The 17,126-nt window shown below is 36.3% G+C and overlaps 1 protein-coding gene across 2 annotated transcripts in view; it reads right to left on the bottom strand.

Annotated features, from left to right (window-relative positions):
- Positions 1–4,794: 4,794 nt before the first annotated feature.
- LOC117416846 (alpha-N-acetylgalactosaminide alpha-2,6-sialyltransferase 3-like) overlaps positions 4,795–17,126 on the bottom strand; it is a 60,150-nt gene continuing 47,818 nt past the window's right edge. For both annotated transcript variants that reach the window (XM_059034960.1, XM_034028267.3), the window contains 2 exons: positions 11,528–11,635; positions 4,795–9,126 (listed from right to left, as the gene is read on the bottom strand). In XM_059034960.1, the coding sequence (XP_058890943.1) occupies positions 8,937–9,126; positions 11,528–11,635 (298 nt within the window). In that variant the 3' untranslated portion in view covers positions 4,795–8,936. The remainder of the gene's footprint in view (positions 9,127–11,527; positions 11,636–17,126) is intronic.

Raw genomic sequence — 17,126 nt, 5'->3', positions numbered from 1 at the left:
GCGATATTGAAAACGGGTTTGTACATTATAATAGGATGCGGTTATTGTTTTAAGAATATTAACTGCCTACAATAGTCCCCACATGTGGATACTGCTAATTAGAGGGAAGATCATTAAACCCCTGATTAACAACACATACTGTACATTGTGCTCTTGCTTCAACTCCCCATCCAGTATGTTGGACATTTCCCAAATGTTTTTGAATCATGCAAATTGAATGATATATTCCTTGCAATAATACATTCTTTTTGAAGTATTTAAGTTATGTCACATCCCTGAAACAAAACAAACCACTTTGTCTGCTGTATTAATTATGTAAAATGCATTTGGATTAAAAGTAGATTCTTTTTTGCATTCTTTATCAAAAGCTGATGAATAATTTTGTATTTTGAATAATATTTTGTACTGTATGGATTTTTGAATTTTGGATGTCAAATAAATTATTTTGCTATTTATTTGGAAACAACAGTTTAAAGCTGTCCACTCATTTATAATGAACATGGCTCCCTAATCTGCTAGATTCAATGGGACATCTGGTGAGATTTAAAATCCTTGCTGATATGAAGATATGGCTCCTATCAGTGATGTGTTACATTTTTAATTGGGTCTGAAACATTAGCTGCAGTCACAATAGTGACAGACTGACATGTCAGATAATTGACTGAAGTACTGACTAAATTTAACAGCAGGAGTTTGTACAAATGAACATTTAATAGGTACAGTTATGTGGCGTGAATAATACAGCAATTCAGTTGTAAAACCTAGAAATGGCTCTTAATCAGAAATACAGTTGGTAAAACTAAGAACCGGACTTTGAACCCTTGAGCGAGACAGTATGTTCAATGCAGGTAAAACTTCAATAATGTTGATTGACTTGACAAATTAAAAGCTTCAACCAATATAATTGTATTGAGAGAGTTCAAATACTGTTCTCAATAGCTCTCATAGTTGTAATTCGGCATTCAATGTTCCACCAGGTAATGTGCAGTCTCTACATTGTCTTCACATTGGAGTAATTAGGAGTAACTCAAATTGTACTCGTAAACAGCAGAGCCAGGAAGAGTGGAGAAGACATGGGTTTAAGTTAGAAATGAATGTGTGCAATGTTAGTTAGGTGATCGCTGCTCGTCCTTTGGTGTGAAGACGAACAGTAGGGAGTCTAGCTTGAGTGTATTAAAGCCTAGTTGTAAAATGGCATTAGTACAGTGAATGAGAGTAAGATTTTTTTTTTTTTTTTTTAAGGTAATGTGTGATATAAAAATGTGTTGCCTGCTCCAAAACGATGCAAGCTCTTTTTGCTCTTACAATAAAGGCAGCTACACACCAGACTCGATGCGACAAGCGAAACTGTGCAGCGATGCGACAAAATGAATAGAACCTATACTTTTGATAAGTATCTTTCACACTGGAGGAGCCTGATATGTATGATTTATTGCCATATATGTTGAAATACCATCAGAGAAGGCAAACATAATTACTATATCATGTTATTATTATTTATTTCTTAGCAGACACCCTTATCCAGGGCGACTTGCAATTGATATCACATTTTTACATACAATTACTTTATTTTTTACACATTATTTATTTATTTTTTTTACATACAATTACCCGTTTATACGGTTGGGTTTTTACTGGAGCAATCTAGGTAAAGTACCTTGCTCAAGGGTACAGCAGCAGTGTCCCCCACCTGGGATTGAACCCATAACTCTCTGGTCAAGAGTCCAGAGCCCTAACCACTACTCCACGCTGCTGCCCAGTTGACAAATATGTACCAGTCTTGATCATAGTTTTGTCAATAGCAATTTGTTTGTCAATAGTTTTTATTGATCTGGCAGTTTTCCAATCTGTCGCATCGCCTCTGTGTCGCTTCTGGTGTGTATGGTCATGTCGCTGTGAAAGTGTCTTGTCGCCCATTAAAAAATCTCATCGTGTCTGGTGTGTGCTGTCCTTTCGTCTCCAGGGTTCAATCCTCTGCCAATGCCTCTGCATTATAGGATGTTAAGAACACTGATGTACCTTACTGGCAATTCATATGAATTAATTTCATAATGCCAGTCAGAAATGAAATAGATAAAACATAAGGCATCACAGTTTGTAGGATCCATTCCTTCAAACAATAAGAATGCATAATAGAAATATAAAACTGAAAGTCAGTGAAGTGTGACTTCATTTAATCATTTATGTGCAAGTAGCTTATTCATTCTGTCCTGACATTAATTATTGTTATCCACAGTGCTTTATATCCAAGACCTTTAAACACGAATAGAAGCCAGGTGCTGTACCTTGGCACACATTGTAAATTAATCCAGAATCCAAATACATCATTAAGATTAAATAACCATTTTAAATATTCATGTTTTTTTCTTCTTTAAACTCATGAGATTTGAGGAAAAATGTCTGGACAGTCATGAAAGCACTTTGATACATGTAAAACAGTCACATGAACGAACTGCGAAGTAGCTGTCACAACTCATGAGTTAATACATTTATAAAGCTGGGATAGCTCATTGGTTGACATTTTTGGATTGAAAAACTTCAACATAGATAATGACTTCTGTACATTTGGGGCAACAATCAAGGTTTGATTACTCAGGTAATGAATTCTAAGCGGATGTCAAGCAGAATGTGTCGGTGGAAAAACCTCTTCTGGATTCTCATGGACCCCTGAAATTAATATTCTGCTTGAAATACATGTAGAATGGATGGACTCAGCCAAGCTGAACCTTATGCTACATTTTCATTGGGCAGGTGACTGTCTAGTGAACATCACAAACCTCTGGAATCTCAATGCATGCACAGCACCCATATGAACTAATGTCACCTTGTCCTTTACCAGAGTAACACATTTATCCCATAAACACAGTTGGTGAATTGCGACAAGCTAAAAATAGCGTACTAACTGGGGATGATCCTGTGTTTATTATGGTGGACAGCACTAATGATAGTCTGCAGGATAGTTTCAGTTGCAACGAATCATACACATTCAGATAGCCTGCAGGTAGGTTAAATTGCAACAAACACAATGTATCTATCAGCTAGCCCCTTGAAGATTGTAAAACAAGGTATTAAATGAGTCCAGTGACTCTTTAGACTAGGAGCTGCATTAACTTGTTACTCATATGTAAGAAAGTTTACAAACGAGAGGAAGCCATTCGGCCCATCTTGTCACTCACTGCCATTTCCCAAGACGATAATGAAATGATCAGTAGGTCTGTACCAAACTTTGTTCCCTGGATTTTTCGGTTTCAATTGGTAATAAGATAGTACAGAGCTGGAGATGATCAGCAGATAATATCGTACTAGCTTGTAATACTCAACTTAGTGCAGAATCAAGGACTACATTCTTAAGTTTGTTGCAATTAACCAAGTAAGAACAGTAGATTTGTTGGCATGGTGGTAACAACCCCAGTCTTTTGTACTCCAGCCTTATGCCTAATGAAATTAGTTTTTGACTAACCTGGCTGTAATATCCATTTGAGGTCTGATTGCAGTAAGAGTATACCACATCATGCATTAACATGTACCAAGTAACACTTGTGGAGTTTGACAGATTGGAAAAAAGGGGCCTGTGAATCAATGTTTCACATTTGAACTATGACATCAAAGCTTGTCAGGAAAGGAAAGCATCTCTTTGACATCAGCCTGCTAGAAGTACAATTGGGGTCTACATGAAGACAGCAGTGGCATGCCAGTTTAGTTGTAGACTAATGCAGTGATGTCAAAATTGAAGATGAAGAGGGATTTCTGCTGACGCTGAGAGGGGTGCTAAATTTAAATGCGCTCACAGTGTTTTTGGATTATGATGCATGCCAGTTATTTCATCTTGTTTTCTTGACGTTTACTCTTGTGCTGCTGCTTCAATAATAACAACATATCGACATGATCTTGGCAGAGCGCTGTCTGTTAAAAAGGGAATCATATCCACAGCTGTCTGTTCTCGATTTCTGTTTGTGTATTCAGAGTAAGAAAAAAACAAGCAATAAATCTTCGCTCACTTTAGTCTGAGTAAGACTGTACATTTGAAAGAATCAGGTAGATGGGATTGCTTTCAAGAAACAGTTCGTATCCCAGGCTTAGTGAAATATTTAAATTAATTGCTAGTGCCCTGTCTTTATCCACAAGCAAAACATACATTTTTCAGTCCCAAAGTTTCAATGTTTTTAACCAGATGCTCTAAAACTGAGAAGAAGCCCCTTGAGATTTTAAATATTGGTTCCCACAGGACTGGAGCATGCAGTCATAGATGAATTTGAAGTTTTGGCAGCATACAAAAACTCCAGCAAGAGTAAAACATTAAAACAAGGTAGTGTCTGCTTACAATTAAGAGGGCTCATTCAGAGATCATGAACATAGTTCAAAGACAAACTCCTGATGAGATCAAATATGACAAGTTCCAAGGACTTTACCATTCAGCTTACAAGCCCTTTCTGTTTCTTGCAGATTCTTTTTCACAGTTAACAAAAGAAAAATAAACAGATGGAAAGGTTTAAGGAATTGCTAATGGCTATACAATTGTAATGGTTGTCTTTCTTTGAAAGGCTCCATTTATTTATTTTAATCGCCTGCAAACCTAAATTAGATCATCCATTTTAGTACCTCTTTCTTATTGAGGGTTTGAGGCTCAACATGTAATAACAACTACCTGGAAATACTCAATCAGTATATCACTCCTTGCTCTGTAATTAAAATAAATATGTAGTAAATGAAATTGTCAAATGTTATGAACATTATGGATTGCAAATTTGACTGAATAAGCAATATAAAAGGAGCAGAAAAGCAAAACAAACACACTTTCTGTCAAGTTAATTTATTCTAGAAACAACATTTTGGAGGTCTTTAGAAATGAAAGTACAAAAAGCATGTACAAAGGTTAATGTTTAAAGGCGAAAAGGGAATGTTGTGTAGGCTGTGAGTACAATAAGAATATACGATACAAAGTTTACATGGGCAGAAAACAGAGAATGACAAACTCTGCAAAATTCTATAAATAGTGAAATTGTAAGCAGTACAAAGGACACTACTTGGGGCATAGTCAACACAATTCAGCAGCTTTACAGTGCGGCTCACAAGAAAGGCAACAATCTGCAAACATATAGCATTTTCAAAAACTGTTTGAGAACAATAGTCAACAGGAATAAGGAAAACCCCTTATGATATCCTTACGACGTTTGTTTTGTTGTTATCCAGTTCAAGTTAATCAGTTCAGTTTAACTTTGTAACTAATACTATATAGTATAAGTTAACCACTGCTTCCAATTTACTGTTGTTTAATTCAAGAAGGATAATTCACTCAATGCTTACATTAGGAACATGTCCAGTCCTTGAACTCCAGTCTGAATGGCAAGAGTGTATCCCTTATCCACACAACTTACAAGTGTTTAAACTGTAAAATAAAAATCAGGAATTGGTATAGTCCTGTTTAATGGGGATCTTGCATTGATTTTTACATTTAAAAAACGTGTAATCCTTTGTAGCATCTTGATGCATTGTTAACCACTGTAATTGAATACTGTATGAAAAAATTGGAGGTAGTAATTAAAAAAGAAATAAGAAAAGAAAAAAATATATATAGAGAGAGAGAGAGAAATTACTCTAAATACTAAATCAAGTCATACTTTTCAATGAAAATGGGTCTGATAGTTTAAACGGTAAACAGTCGTTTACACAGCCAGTTTAAACGTTTCATCGATAAAACATAGATTTACAACATTAATGATGCAAGACCACTTCATTCAATGTCTTAATTTTGAACATAAACATTAAAACAGACTCTGGTGGGTTTAAGTTAGGGATGTAGTGTGAATAGTGCATGAGGTGACCAGTGTCTGAAACATTAGTAAACCATTTCTCACAAGGCAAACAGCAGGCTGTTGTGCCAGCTATTCAAATAAGTACTAAAGGTATTGAGTCTTGTCACAAGGGAATGGCAACACCTAAAACAAACTCAGACAATAATACCATTAACAACACACTATAAATATGTCACCTGCAGAGGCTGAATACTGAAGAGTTCTTATCAAAGTTAGTTTTCAAATGACAAATAAGAATACACATAGGGGAAACCAGGCATTTTACAAAGCCATTCTTTCTACTCACGTATTACTATTCATTAGCATTTTAATGAGTATCAAGTTCAATTTGCATAATGGATATCCATCATGTCACTAACATTTTAAATACATATCAAATACAAAGTAAAGAGATGCTCTTAGACCTTTGAGCCATTTTCCAGGTGAATAAAACAAGGTAATCTGGTAATGCATCTGTGTTATTGCTGCTATACCCAACAGAAATTACAAAAGTGAGCTAATTACCAAAAAAAAAAAAAAAAAAATACTACTGTTTGTAAACCTCATATTCCCAGAACACAGACTTTATTAAATCCATCACAGCATTGGATTTAGAGGATCTCACTGCAACCTTTATAAGACAATGCAATGATTTTCCTTTTTCAAAAGCTGTCATTACAAAAACAACAAAACAGATAAGTGTTTTTTTTTTTTCTCACTGTTTATCTATTGAGGATAATATGTATAAAAAGAGGTATTCTTTTTTTTCTTTAAACTGTCGGTCCTACACAGTGCAAATCCGTCCTACTGAAGCTTGCTTTCTGCCTTAGCCTTGTACTGTGTATGTATGCTGGGTTTTATTTGTATAATTAATAAACACTTCATTTCAGAAATTACAGTAACATAGTGACTAGGAAATCATGTGCTTTCTACTTTTCACTCAGAGGCTATGCATTTGCAGTTTGCGAAATTGTTCATTAGCAATAACGAACAGATGATGTAAAATTGCTGATGTCCTCTCATAAGCTGTATTTTTTTAATTGTTTTTCTTCATGCTGTTATCATAGCCACTGTAAACAGAGCTAACTCGTCTTTTCCAATGCCACCTTCTAAAATCAATGTTAATAACCCAACATTATTGACACCTAACTTGATTTGGCAGAAAATCCTTCTCCCATTTCATGGCAGGGAAAGTAAATATTAAACATAATTCACACGGTACACAGATTATTATATTCCATTAGCAAACCTTTTTAACCAACACTAGGGAACAGAGGCCATAGAAAAGTACATACGAGTGATATTGGTAGGGAAAAAATCCATACAGCACATTATTAGAAAAAAAGCAAATATCTCTGACAAAACGGCAGTGAGGTAAAGTATGGGGTTTCTCTTATTTCTTTGCACAGCACTGCTTAGGAGTTAATATATTAACATTAGCGAAACTCTACAGCTTTAATTTATCAGCAAGGAATGTTATTGTTTTTAAATGTATCTTACAGTAGTTTCTGTGGTTTCTAATTAACCAAAGACACAAACCTCTTTAATACTGTATGTAGCAGCAAAAGAAAAAGAAAATGGTGCTGGCATTTTACAAGTTTTTGGCATGTTGTTTACTTTGCTTTTACACATATCAAGCACTATTCATGAAGCTTTGATAATGTGTTTGAAAGTCTGCATTGCCGGATTACATTTTTATTGTATATTCAGGACAGAGAATCCACAATGTGAATGAATTGAATTGTAATTGAACAGACAAATTAATGACAATGATGAAATTCTGTCCCTGGGTGCTCGACAGCTACCCACAATGCTGGCCGGCTAGCACATATTATTATTATTTGTTTATTTAGCAGTCACCTTTATCCAAGGCGACTTACAGAGACTAGGGTGTGTGAACTATGCATCAGCTGCAGAGTCACTTACAACTACCTCTCACCCAAAAGACAGAGCACAAGGAGGTTAAGTGACTTGCTCAGGGTCACACAATGAGTCAGTGGCTGAGGTGGGATTTGAACCGGGGACCTCCTGGTTACAAGCCCTTTTCTTTAACCACTGGACCACACAGCCTCCTGAAAGATAAATGAACGATATCATGTAGGTTAGTGCCACAGATAGGAAGTGGCGCATGGGCCGCCACCTCCAAAAGACAAAGCAGTGATAGGGGAGGAGGAGGCCAAACAAAAGAAACGACACTATGCAGGCACAATATAAGTCAGATTTCACAGTGGAAATTACATTTTCCATTGATGGCACTTAACCACAGGTATAGCACTCTGAAACAGTGGTTTGCATGTGCGCCTACTGCTGTTTGCACATGTTTTTAACCCTGGAATGCCCAATAATTCCTCTATGTGGGGAGAAGCTACTGTGTTGAAGTAACTAGATTTGTAACCAGATATGATAGATCCTCATATAGTATTATATTAAACAGTGATATACCAACACTACAGGGTTTATGTACCTTGTTCCTACAATGTCAGATAATAACTGTAAACATCTGATTAACATGTAGTCAGTGATTCAGTGTGTACACTGTCAAGATTACCAGTAAATATGCTGCATTCAATCAGTTAGGTTCACAGTTTATTTCATAGACCGTTATCTGTACTTTTCAGATGTTAGATGTACTGTATTTAATGGTTCTGTAAAATACTTTATCTTGCTCAGTTTCTATTTTTTTTTAAATCATTTCATTTAATCATTTAAAAAAAAAGCTTCACCTGCTTATTTTAAATTAATCAAATTAACCAGCAGCATTAGTCACAACTGAAATGAATTCCCTAATTTGAGTTGCCCACATTGTATGCAGCATACTAATGAAGCTGACTAACCTTAGAATTCCACAAGCAATATTCATAGAAAGTGCATCTGTTTTGGAAAGTGGTAGTTTAAATATTTCTTTTGGCTGTTTAATGATGATTGTCCTTTTGTCAGTCTTCTTTTGGTCTTTCCTTCCCATTTGTTGACAAATTATAAACTGGCAAAAATGATCCCACCAGTATTTGTCGTCCATTTACAGACAAGAGTAATGGAAACAGATTGGGCCAGTCAGCACCATCCAAGTAAACATTTCTGGAGTTTTATTTGTTAAAAAAAAAAAAAAAAAAAAAATTAAATGATATACCAATTGTTCTTGGTGTGTCATGAAATTGCCCAGGTTGGGTGTGAGAATTGAATGGCATGTGATTTGGCCCATTTAGCAAAAACAGATTTCTCAGTAATGAAGCGGTGTCCTCCGTACGGAGCGCCTTCATGCAGGAGGTACTCTGCGCATTCGTCTCTGCTCCCAGCTTCATAGTAATGATAGGGGACTTTGCGATACCCATCGGTCCTGCAAGAAATACAAATAAATCATTGGTAATGTCAGCAAGTGTCAACATGACAGCATGTATATATATATATATATATATATATATATATATATATATATATATATATATATATATATATATATATATATACACACACACACACACACACATTCATTAAGTATTTCCAGTGAGTGTTGAGTATTCTGTCAGATCCTGATTCTCCTTTAATATAGGGCTGTTTGCTGTTGAATTTGACCTCTCTCTTTCTCTATATATATATATTTAAAGTGATTGTAGCTAACAAAACAATGCCATACATTTACCTGTGAGCACTCCTGTTTGTTATGTAGGTCTCAAATGTCCAGTTTAGAAAGTCACCTGTATTTCCACTGAGGATATATGGTATTTCACTTGGTTAAATATAGCTCTGTTTGCAAGCCCTCATTAAATTGACGTTGCTTTGTCTTTTCACCTGGAGGTTGAAATTGCTCCTTTCCTGTCACCAACCTGCTGATTTACTGTTGGACTAACAGGCTTTCAGCCAGTACATGCTTTGACCCAGGAAAAGCAAGTTTTACAGATATCTTGTAAATAAGGCTTATATACTGAGACCTTTCAAAGGTAGTAAAAAGAAAATACATATTTACTATATCATGTGTTTCTTTCAAATTTGTACATGTAAGACCGGTGTAGGTGCAAAACAGTAAGAATGATGGAATTACAGTATAGTGTTAGCTACAAATACTTTAAGCTGCCCCCCCCCCATGAGTCAACTAAAATCCTCGGATGACAGCCTACTAGTTGTGGCAGCTGTTAAGCATGTCACCCTGGAAGGCTGTCCTTTTAGCACTGCACTCCTGCTCTTTGGTATTTCCTGCCAGAGAGGTACCTACTAAGTCTTCATTTAAGTACAAGCTAATGTCTGCGTGTTTTCAATTACCTGTATTTAGATATTCCAGCTCTGCAGTATGCTTTGATTTAAAATGTATTTTGTGGATCTCCTTGGGATGCCTCTGCATGATAAGGTGCTATACTGTACATGCCGAAGTTGTTGTTGTTGCTGCTGTTGTATATTTATAAAGTATTACCATGCTGGTAAACAAATTGCAGAGTAATGCATGTACTTTTCATCAATTAAAGCCAAACATCAGACAAGAACAAACTGTTTTAAACACTGGCCTTTGTTGTTACTTCACCTCTTCACTGCAATTCAGAGTATGTGATTTGTTTAGTGACGCCTCCCACACTCCAGGGCCCCTTGTGGCAACACTAATACTATTTTCTTTTAATTTCAATTTGTGTTGAGGACAAATTTAACATACATTGATTGGCTTATGTGGCAAAGTGGTTTGCAGTGCGCAGGTGTAGAGGTGATGCAGTGCACAGCAATGATTTGACACAACGCGGTTCACGGCCCAGCAGCTCTTTATTTTGGCTGTGTTGCTTGTTTGCAACAATAAATATTAATAACTGGCAATGCACAACAATGGTATTGCACAGTTAAAACCCACGGGGTTCAGTCCCGAAATAATACTCCTAGTTCTCCTAGTGCAAGTGGTGATTTATACTTCTAATGGTGAAACAGTAGTGTATTGTGGTCCGGGGTTGGTGCTGGCTTTTAGCAACAGCTCCCGGATAGTTTTGCCATCTAACAATGACAAATACAATTATTAATAGACAGACAGAAACAACACGAAAACACTCATGGTTAGTTTACAGTTCTCCTCCTTTACAGGTCCTTTCGTAACCATAACAAAGGAACAGATTGCTAGGGTCCATCCTTGTTAAAATCTTTATTCTATTTATGTGGCATTGTGGATTTTAGATGTGGCTACTGAAAGCTATCAAATGTAACCGATGTTGCCTTCTTGTTACTTGACATTGCAACCTACTGTACTTGCAAAGTGAGCGCGTATCCTCCGCCACTGATGGAGCCCTGGTTCATTTCTAGCTCTGGATGTGTGTGGATGCTCTGGTGTGTCCTCAACCAAGTTCATACAGCCACCTTCACAGGTGGCACCAACTGGCACCTTTGTTGGCATTCTGTTGGCTCCCTCACCAAACTACAGGCAAGTCCCTTGCAGCTACAAACTACATTTTTTAAAGCTAATTTCCCTGTATTGCAGGATTAGTGTTGGAGGATATTTTCATCTAATGGAAATATGTCACAATGATAGTGAGCCAGCACTGCCAATACAGCACCCTCTGTGAATATGGGCAATGTATCTAAAACTGCATTGCAATGTTTATCTCTGAATTCTGTACATGAGGGTATACAGTATACATACATTGAAGCTGTGTTAGCATACTGATAGTGCTCTGTTAATACTATTGTCCCAGGGGATATTTACAAATGAGATAAACCAACCAAACAGTAACATTTTCCCTGCAAACACAGCCAAAAATCTTGTATCCTCTTACCTGCAGTAGGTTTCATTTATCATCCCATATATGTGAATATCACGACATATGTCCATAGCGAGAACAAGAGTGAACCACCCAGTGCTGAGGTATGACCCTGACTGAATTCTGAAAGACATAAATGAAGACAGATCGTCAATAATTTGAAACAAATGTGAACAATTTATCAAATAAATACTATATATTGCAAATGGTATGTAGCATTAAAAGCTGATGAACTGTCAGAAACTCCCAGTTATTCTGAATTATTTATTAGAGATCTTAGACTCCTGCCAAACTTCAGCCTGAAGCGATGCAGAGCAGAAGAAAACACCATATGTTAACTAAAGTGGAGGAACGTCTGCCTCGCAAAGCAGTGAGACAGTTTAATTGCGCATTATAAATGAATCAATAGAACACGGAACTGAATCGAAAGAAAAAGAGTGGATCTGACTTTACAAAAACACTGGAACTGTAAAGAAGAGCAGAATTGTATGTTGCGATGACTAACTTAGTGAAAATGAAAATGTTGGCACTGAATAGGCTGCATAGACTGTAAAGAATACAGCTCTAAAGGATTTAACACACAGCACTGAGAAATGCCCTTTGAGATACAATGACTCCTTACAAGGGCACTGTTTGAAGGCACACAGTTCATAAAGAGCAAGTGATCATAAATAAACCCATTATAGTCATAGCCCGTGGAAGAGCCAGAGCCAACGTGATGCTCCCACCGGAATCCCCAGCGAAGACCGGTGACATCACACAGCCAGGACGCGTACCTGCACTCCTCTGATGGTATGACTCACCCTGCACCCCACACGGCTGTGTCTTTACCAGGGGAGCTCCTTGAGCACCCCACATTCTGTATGCTTTGTATAAGATCATTCCTCATACAGTACATGGCAAATTTCATGCAATTCTTTATACAATGATTATTACTGTATTATTTATAATGGAATATTGCTTATTACTCTGAGGTATTGCTCTACATTTTCCTGTCTGAAAATTGTCCTGTTGCTGGTACCCAGGTAACAGGCACAATGCCACAGTACCAGTTAAGGGAGATCAAATTTAAGGTAAATTGCAGTGTAAATGTATAATTATTTTTTTTAAAAATTGAAACCGTAAATTCGTAAAATCACGAATACTTTTAATTAAAAAAAGAACCATCTAATAGCTTTAACAATGACTACAAATCCATAACACAAACCTTACGCCATAATAAAAAAAAGATATTGTATATTTCATTACATTACCTGCCAACCTTTCTGTCACTGAATGCTATAATCTACTTTCAAGTTCAATCTCTCTGCACTTCATTACATCCCTCCAGCCTTTAGAGCTCATTTCCATGTTTGTCATCTGCCTTTAATAAAGCCTTTGAACTTGCATCTCTTACCGCTCGTTCTCACATCCTTTATAAACCCCTCCGACTCTCCTAGCAAACTTCTCTTCTGCACTCTCTATACTGTAGGTTAGCTTCCCCGGTGACATTCTCTCACATATTTGTGTCATATTTTCCTAAGGTATACTGTATGACTACACTATTTTGATGTAAAAGTAGCTCATTGACAACGTTTGCTTATACTACAGTAGGCTTCTTTACGATAACAACACAACTAAAATTAAAGTACTGTATACTGTAATTACAAAATGTTCTACCAAAATTCCAATAACTTTTATTTTGCAATTACATAAGTAACTAAAAACTACAATATAACTACCTCCACACATTTCACATTTAGAATTACAATATTATAGATGCTACTTAAACTTGTGTGGGCATGTATTATTTTAAGCATGATGTATGCCTGTTTGTATAAACCAGGTTTTTGGGCATGCATAATGAAGCACAGCCGTCTGTTTGTGCCATCCTTTTTCCCTGGGCTACATGCCCAATACTCTTCAGGGCAAAGTGGAGACGCTGTGACTTTGCTATAGAAAACTGCCCAAAATAACTATTCTAGCTTTAAGAACATATTATCTATATACCTGGTGCTAGTTCAATTGTTGTGTATTGTTTATGTGTATTCGTTATTTTGTATTCACTATTGTATATCGTATCATTTTGTATTAGATAGCTCAGAAAATGATTTTAAGTAGGCATAATTATAAAAAATAGAAGCATATTCACCCCTAATAGATATTCTGCAGTATTTTATTACAACAATTGTATTCTTTTATGTATCTAAAATTACCTGTGAGGTTTAAGTAGCATTATTCAAAGAAAAGCACTGCATTATCTTTTAGGTTTTAATGCCACTGCACTAGCATTGGCATATTATGTATGCATATACAGACCTCCTTTTCATGCCAACCACGCACTCCCCTTCCCCTCGTGCTCCCATATATCTAACATAAGCTTCCTTGCCACATGTGTTGGTTGAATGATTGTGCTTACAAGTCTCCTGTATTTTCACCACGTCTGTGGAACATCACTTATTTACTCAGCCTGTTTAAATGAAATTTCAAGATGGTTCAAAAATGTTTATATCAAGATGTAATTATGAAATAAGGAACACATCTGATTAGTTCCACATCATGTAATGTGTTCATTTCAGTGTGCCGTGATGAATAGACTTAAAGAGGGTATCACAGCTCAACCAAAGTTTTTCTAATACAGTCAGTTTGGATAGAGTGGAATCTCTCATCATTATTTCAATATGATGAAAATGGAAGCTCTTACATAAAAATGGCAGACTTTACATTGTTGTTTTTACTCAACCGCATACAAAACAATGGATTCCAGTTTGTTATTTATATGAAAAAACTAACATGGAGGGAGATAATGCCTGAGAACAAGCTGCAATTTTAATTTTTTTAATGCCTGTTGCAAGGACAAGCCAATCTGGAACTGGGGAAGATTCTGTCCATGCTGTGATCTGCACTGTGGGCATGCTTACACAATAATGAATGAGTAAAGTATGGAGACACATAATGGTAACATGCTTATATTGCTACAGGTAGTTTCCAATCGACACTATCTAAATAGGAAGAGACCAGCAATAATAAGGAAATAGCAATGAGAATGCTTGTGAGCGACATGTGTAGTGCTACTATCAGACTATAAGCATCACATTGTTTGTTTCACTAGTCACGTAAAAACCTTTCTATTAAAATAATATTCTCATACAGGTTTGACACGTGTCATTTTTTGAAAGGCACACAATGATCTGCAGATACATGTAGTATAAGGCAATCAGCTTTTATTATGCTGGATTTCTTTCAGTAACTTATTTGAAAATGAAGCAGAACAATCTAAATTATCTGAAGACAACAAAGGAGAAAATGAAGGTGCCGAACAGGATTGGTTTTACAACTTCAGCAAGACTGACATATTCCAGTCTGCCCAGTGACGGAACAGCTTGTACCCGAATTTCATGAGCACCTAGAACACGATGAGTAGACATGCGAATGGCAGCCAATTAATTTGTTTATGTGCGTATTGAAAAGTAAAAAACAAGAAAATAAATACATGCTTTTCAGAGACTGACATACTGTACAGGTACATCATTATGATTCAATGCCAATGAACTCAGAGTATGAGGGAACATATAAAAAGAAAGTAAAACAACCTTATGTTATTCTGATTGAATGAATGAATAAATAAATAAATAAATAAAGAAATATGCTCGCATTAAACTCTGAATCTCGTTTATTACTATTGCATACAGCCCTGAAAGTTTCATTCTGTGAATCTGGTTATCAGTGCCTACTGTTTTGATAGTTGTTTGATTTGTGATGAAAAAGAGGATTTCCCCCTTTTTTTTAGCAATGAGGAAAAAGTGCTTAGCTAACATTCTGAGGCTTGGACCTGCAGTAACTGAACCCTTTGGATGAAACCATGAATGCAGCTCCGTGTCAGTGTTAACTTTTGTAATGCCGGCTCATCCATTTTCCTGTTTTCAGCCTACCAATTATTAAAGACAGTGTTGTAAAACATTTTTCTGAAAAAAAAATATGATTAATGCTATTTTAATCCATCCTTAAATGTCAAAGTTAATTGCACAGCACAGAGGCAAATAAAACGCTTTTGAATAAAAGGCCATCAGTTTCACAATATAAACAGTGGGTCTTCATGAAAAAAATAAATCAATGCCAAAGTTGCCATGTCAGTTTAAATGTATAGCTCAGATGTCATCTAATGAGGTGCTAACACCGCTAACCCCGAGACTGTGTACAGTATCTTATTCCTTTGAATACATTTTAGATATACTTATTCTATCGATTCTTTAAGTAATGCATTTTACATTATTTAGGTGATAGTTTCTCTCAACATCTTATCAAGTGATTTCAAACAGCTGTGTGTACTTTGACCTTTTAAGGTACAAGAGACATGTATGTCCTGAGAAATAAAAATGATGCTAACTTTCTTATTTTTGCAATGAGGTCCATGAAACAGGGTTTAAAATGTACAAACTGACAGTTGGATCTGGTCATCCAAATGGTGCCTTTCCTTGTGATACTAGAGTCACTCTCAAATGATTTTAAGAAGAAACTGTTTGAACACCAGCTCAATTCCTCATGTACCTTAATGTGGTTAAAGTGGGGGCTTGAGATAAAGGGCACCACAGCTCACCCATCACAAGAACCTTCAGTGAGTCGAGAAAATAAACCATTCTACTAGCATACATTGGAGGCTTTCTGTGATTCCAGGGGCGCGGCACTGCTTATATGCAATATACAACTGAATGGTAACTACTGATACTGCTGTGACAGCCACACATACAAAACATTACAGATGGCTTATCAAATAATAATAGAACAACATTATCTGATCCCAGGCAAAGGTGCCATCAATTATAGCCCCAGAACCAGTGCTTTTCAGGATTCAAACCCCTGGCACTACAGAGTTGAGCATTCCAAAATCTGAGTTCTGTTCACAAGTGCTGCAGCAACTGTGCCCTGTTAGAGGATTTCTAAATATACTTCAGCACAACACAGGATGAACCTCAAGGCTGATTTGTTTCAGTGCCTTGTTTTTAATTTCCACATGACTTCCACATAGACTGCTTATTGACAAAAATGACATTAACATTCCCAACCAGATGGTATCAGTCTGAAAGAAGGCTTTTATATCTCTAGTCCTTATGGCACTTACTTTCGTCACAGAAGGTTTTGTGAATCACATGGTAACATGTATTTCTATGTTCACTGATCTTTATTTACAAATAAGATAGCTACAGTGTTATTGGGCTCTCTTTCTAAGATGAAGGGAATTGAAGCTTTTTCCCCTGAGGCCTACATTGGGCTCTTTCTGTAATAAATTCTTCCACCTGCAGTTTTTTTTTTTTGATATTTTATTTCTAATCTAATAGAATGTGTTTGCAGTTTTGCATTTATTTCATAAAGCACGATTCTGCTTTCTGCTGGAAATCAGATATGGACGATGAATGATTTTAGTGATGTTGTCCATTTGCAGAAATCTGGACCATATCAAACTACATCAATGAAAGACGGGACATATATTAAAATCAAAGATGTTGCATTGAAAAAAAACAGATAACCCATTTCCAAGAAAATAATGTTTTTTCTCGCTGAGAACTGTCAGCTTCAATTCCATCCCATACCAGGCATTCTCACAGACTAACAAACCTGGTATTTAAAAAAAAAAAAA

This window comes from Acipenser ruthenus, chromosome 12, assembly GCF_902713425.1.
Source record: "Acipenser ruthenus chromosome 12, fAciRut3.2 maternal haplotype, whole genome shotgun sequence".
Taxonomy (NCBI): domain Eukaryota; kingdom Metazoa; phylum Chordata; class Actinopteri; order Acipenseriformes; family Acipenseridae; genus Acipenser; species Acipenser ruthenus.
The sequence above is the reverse complement of the archived record's forward strand: the minus strand, read 5'-3'. Positions and strand labels throughout refer to the sequence as shown.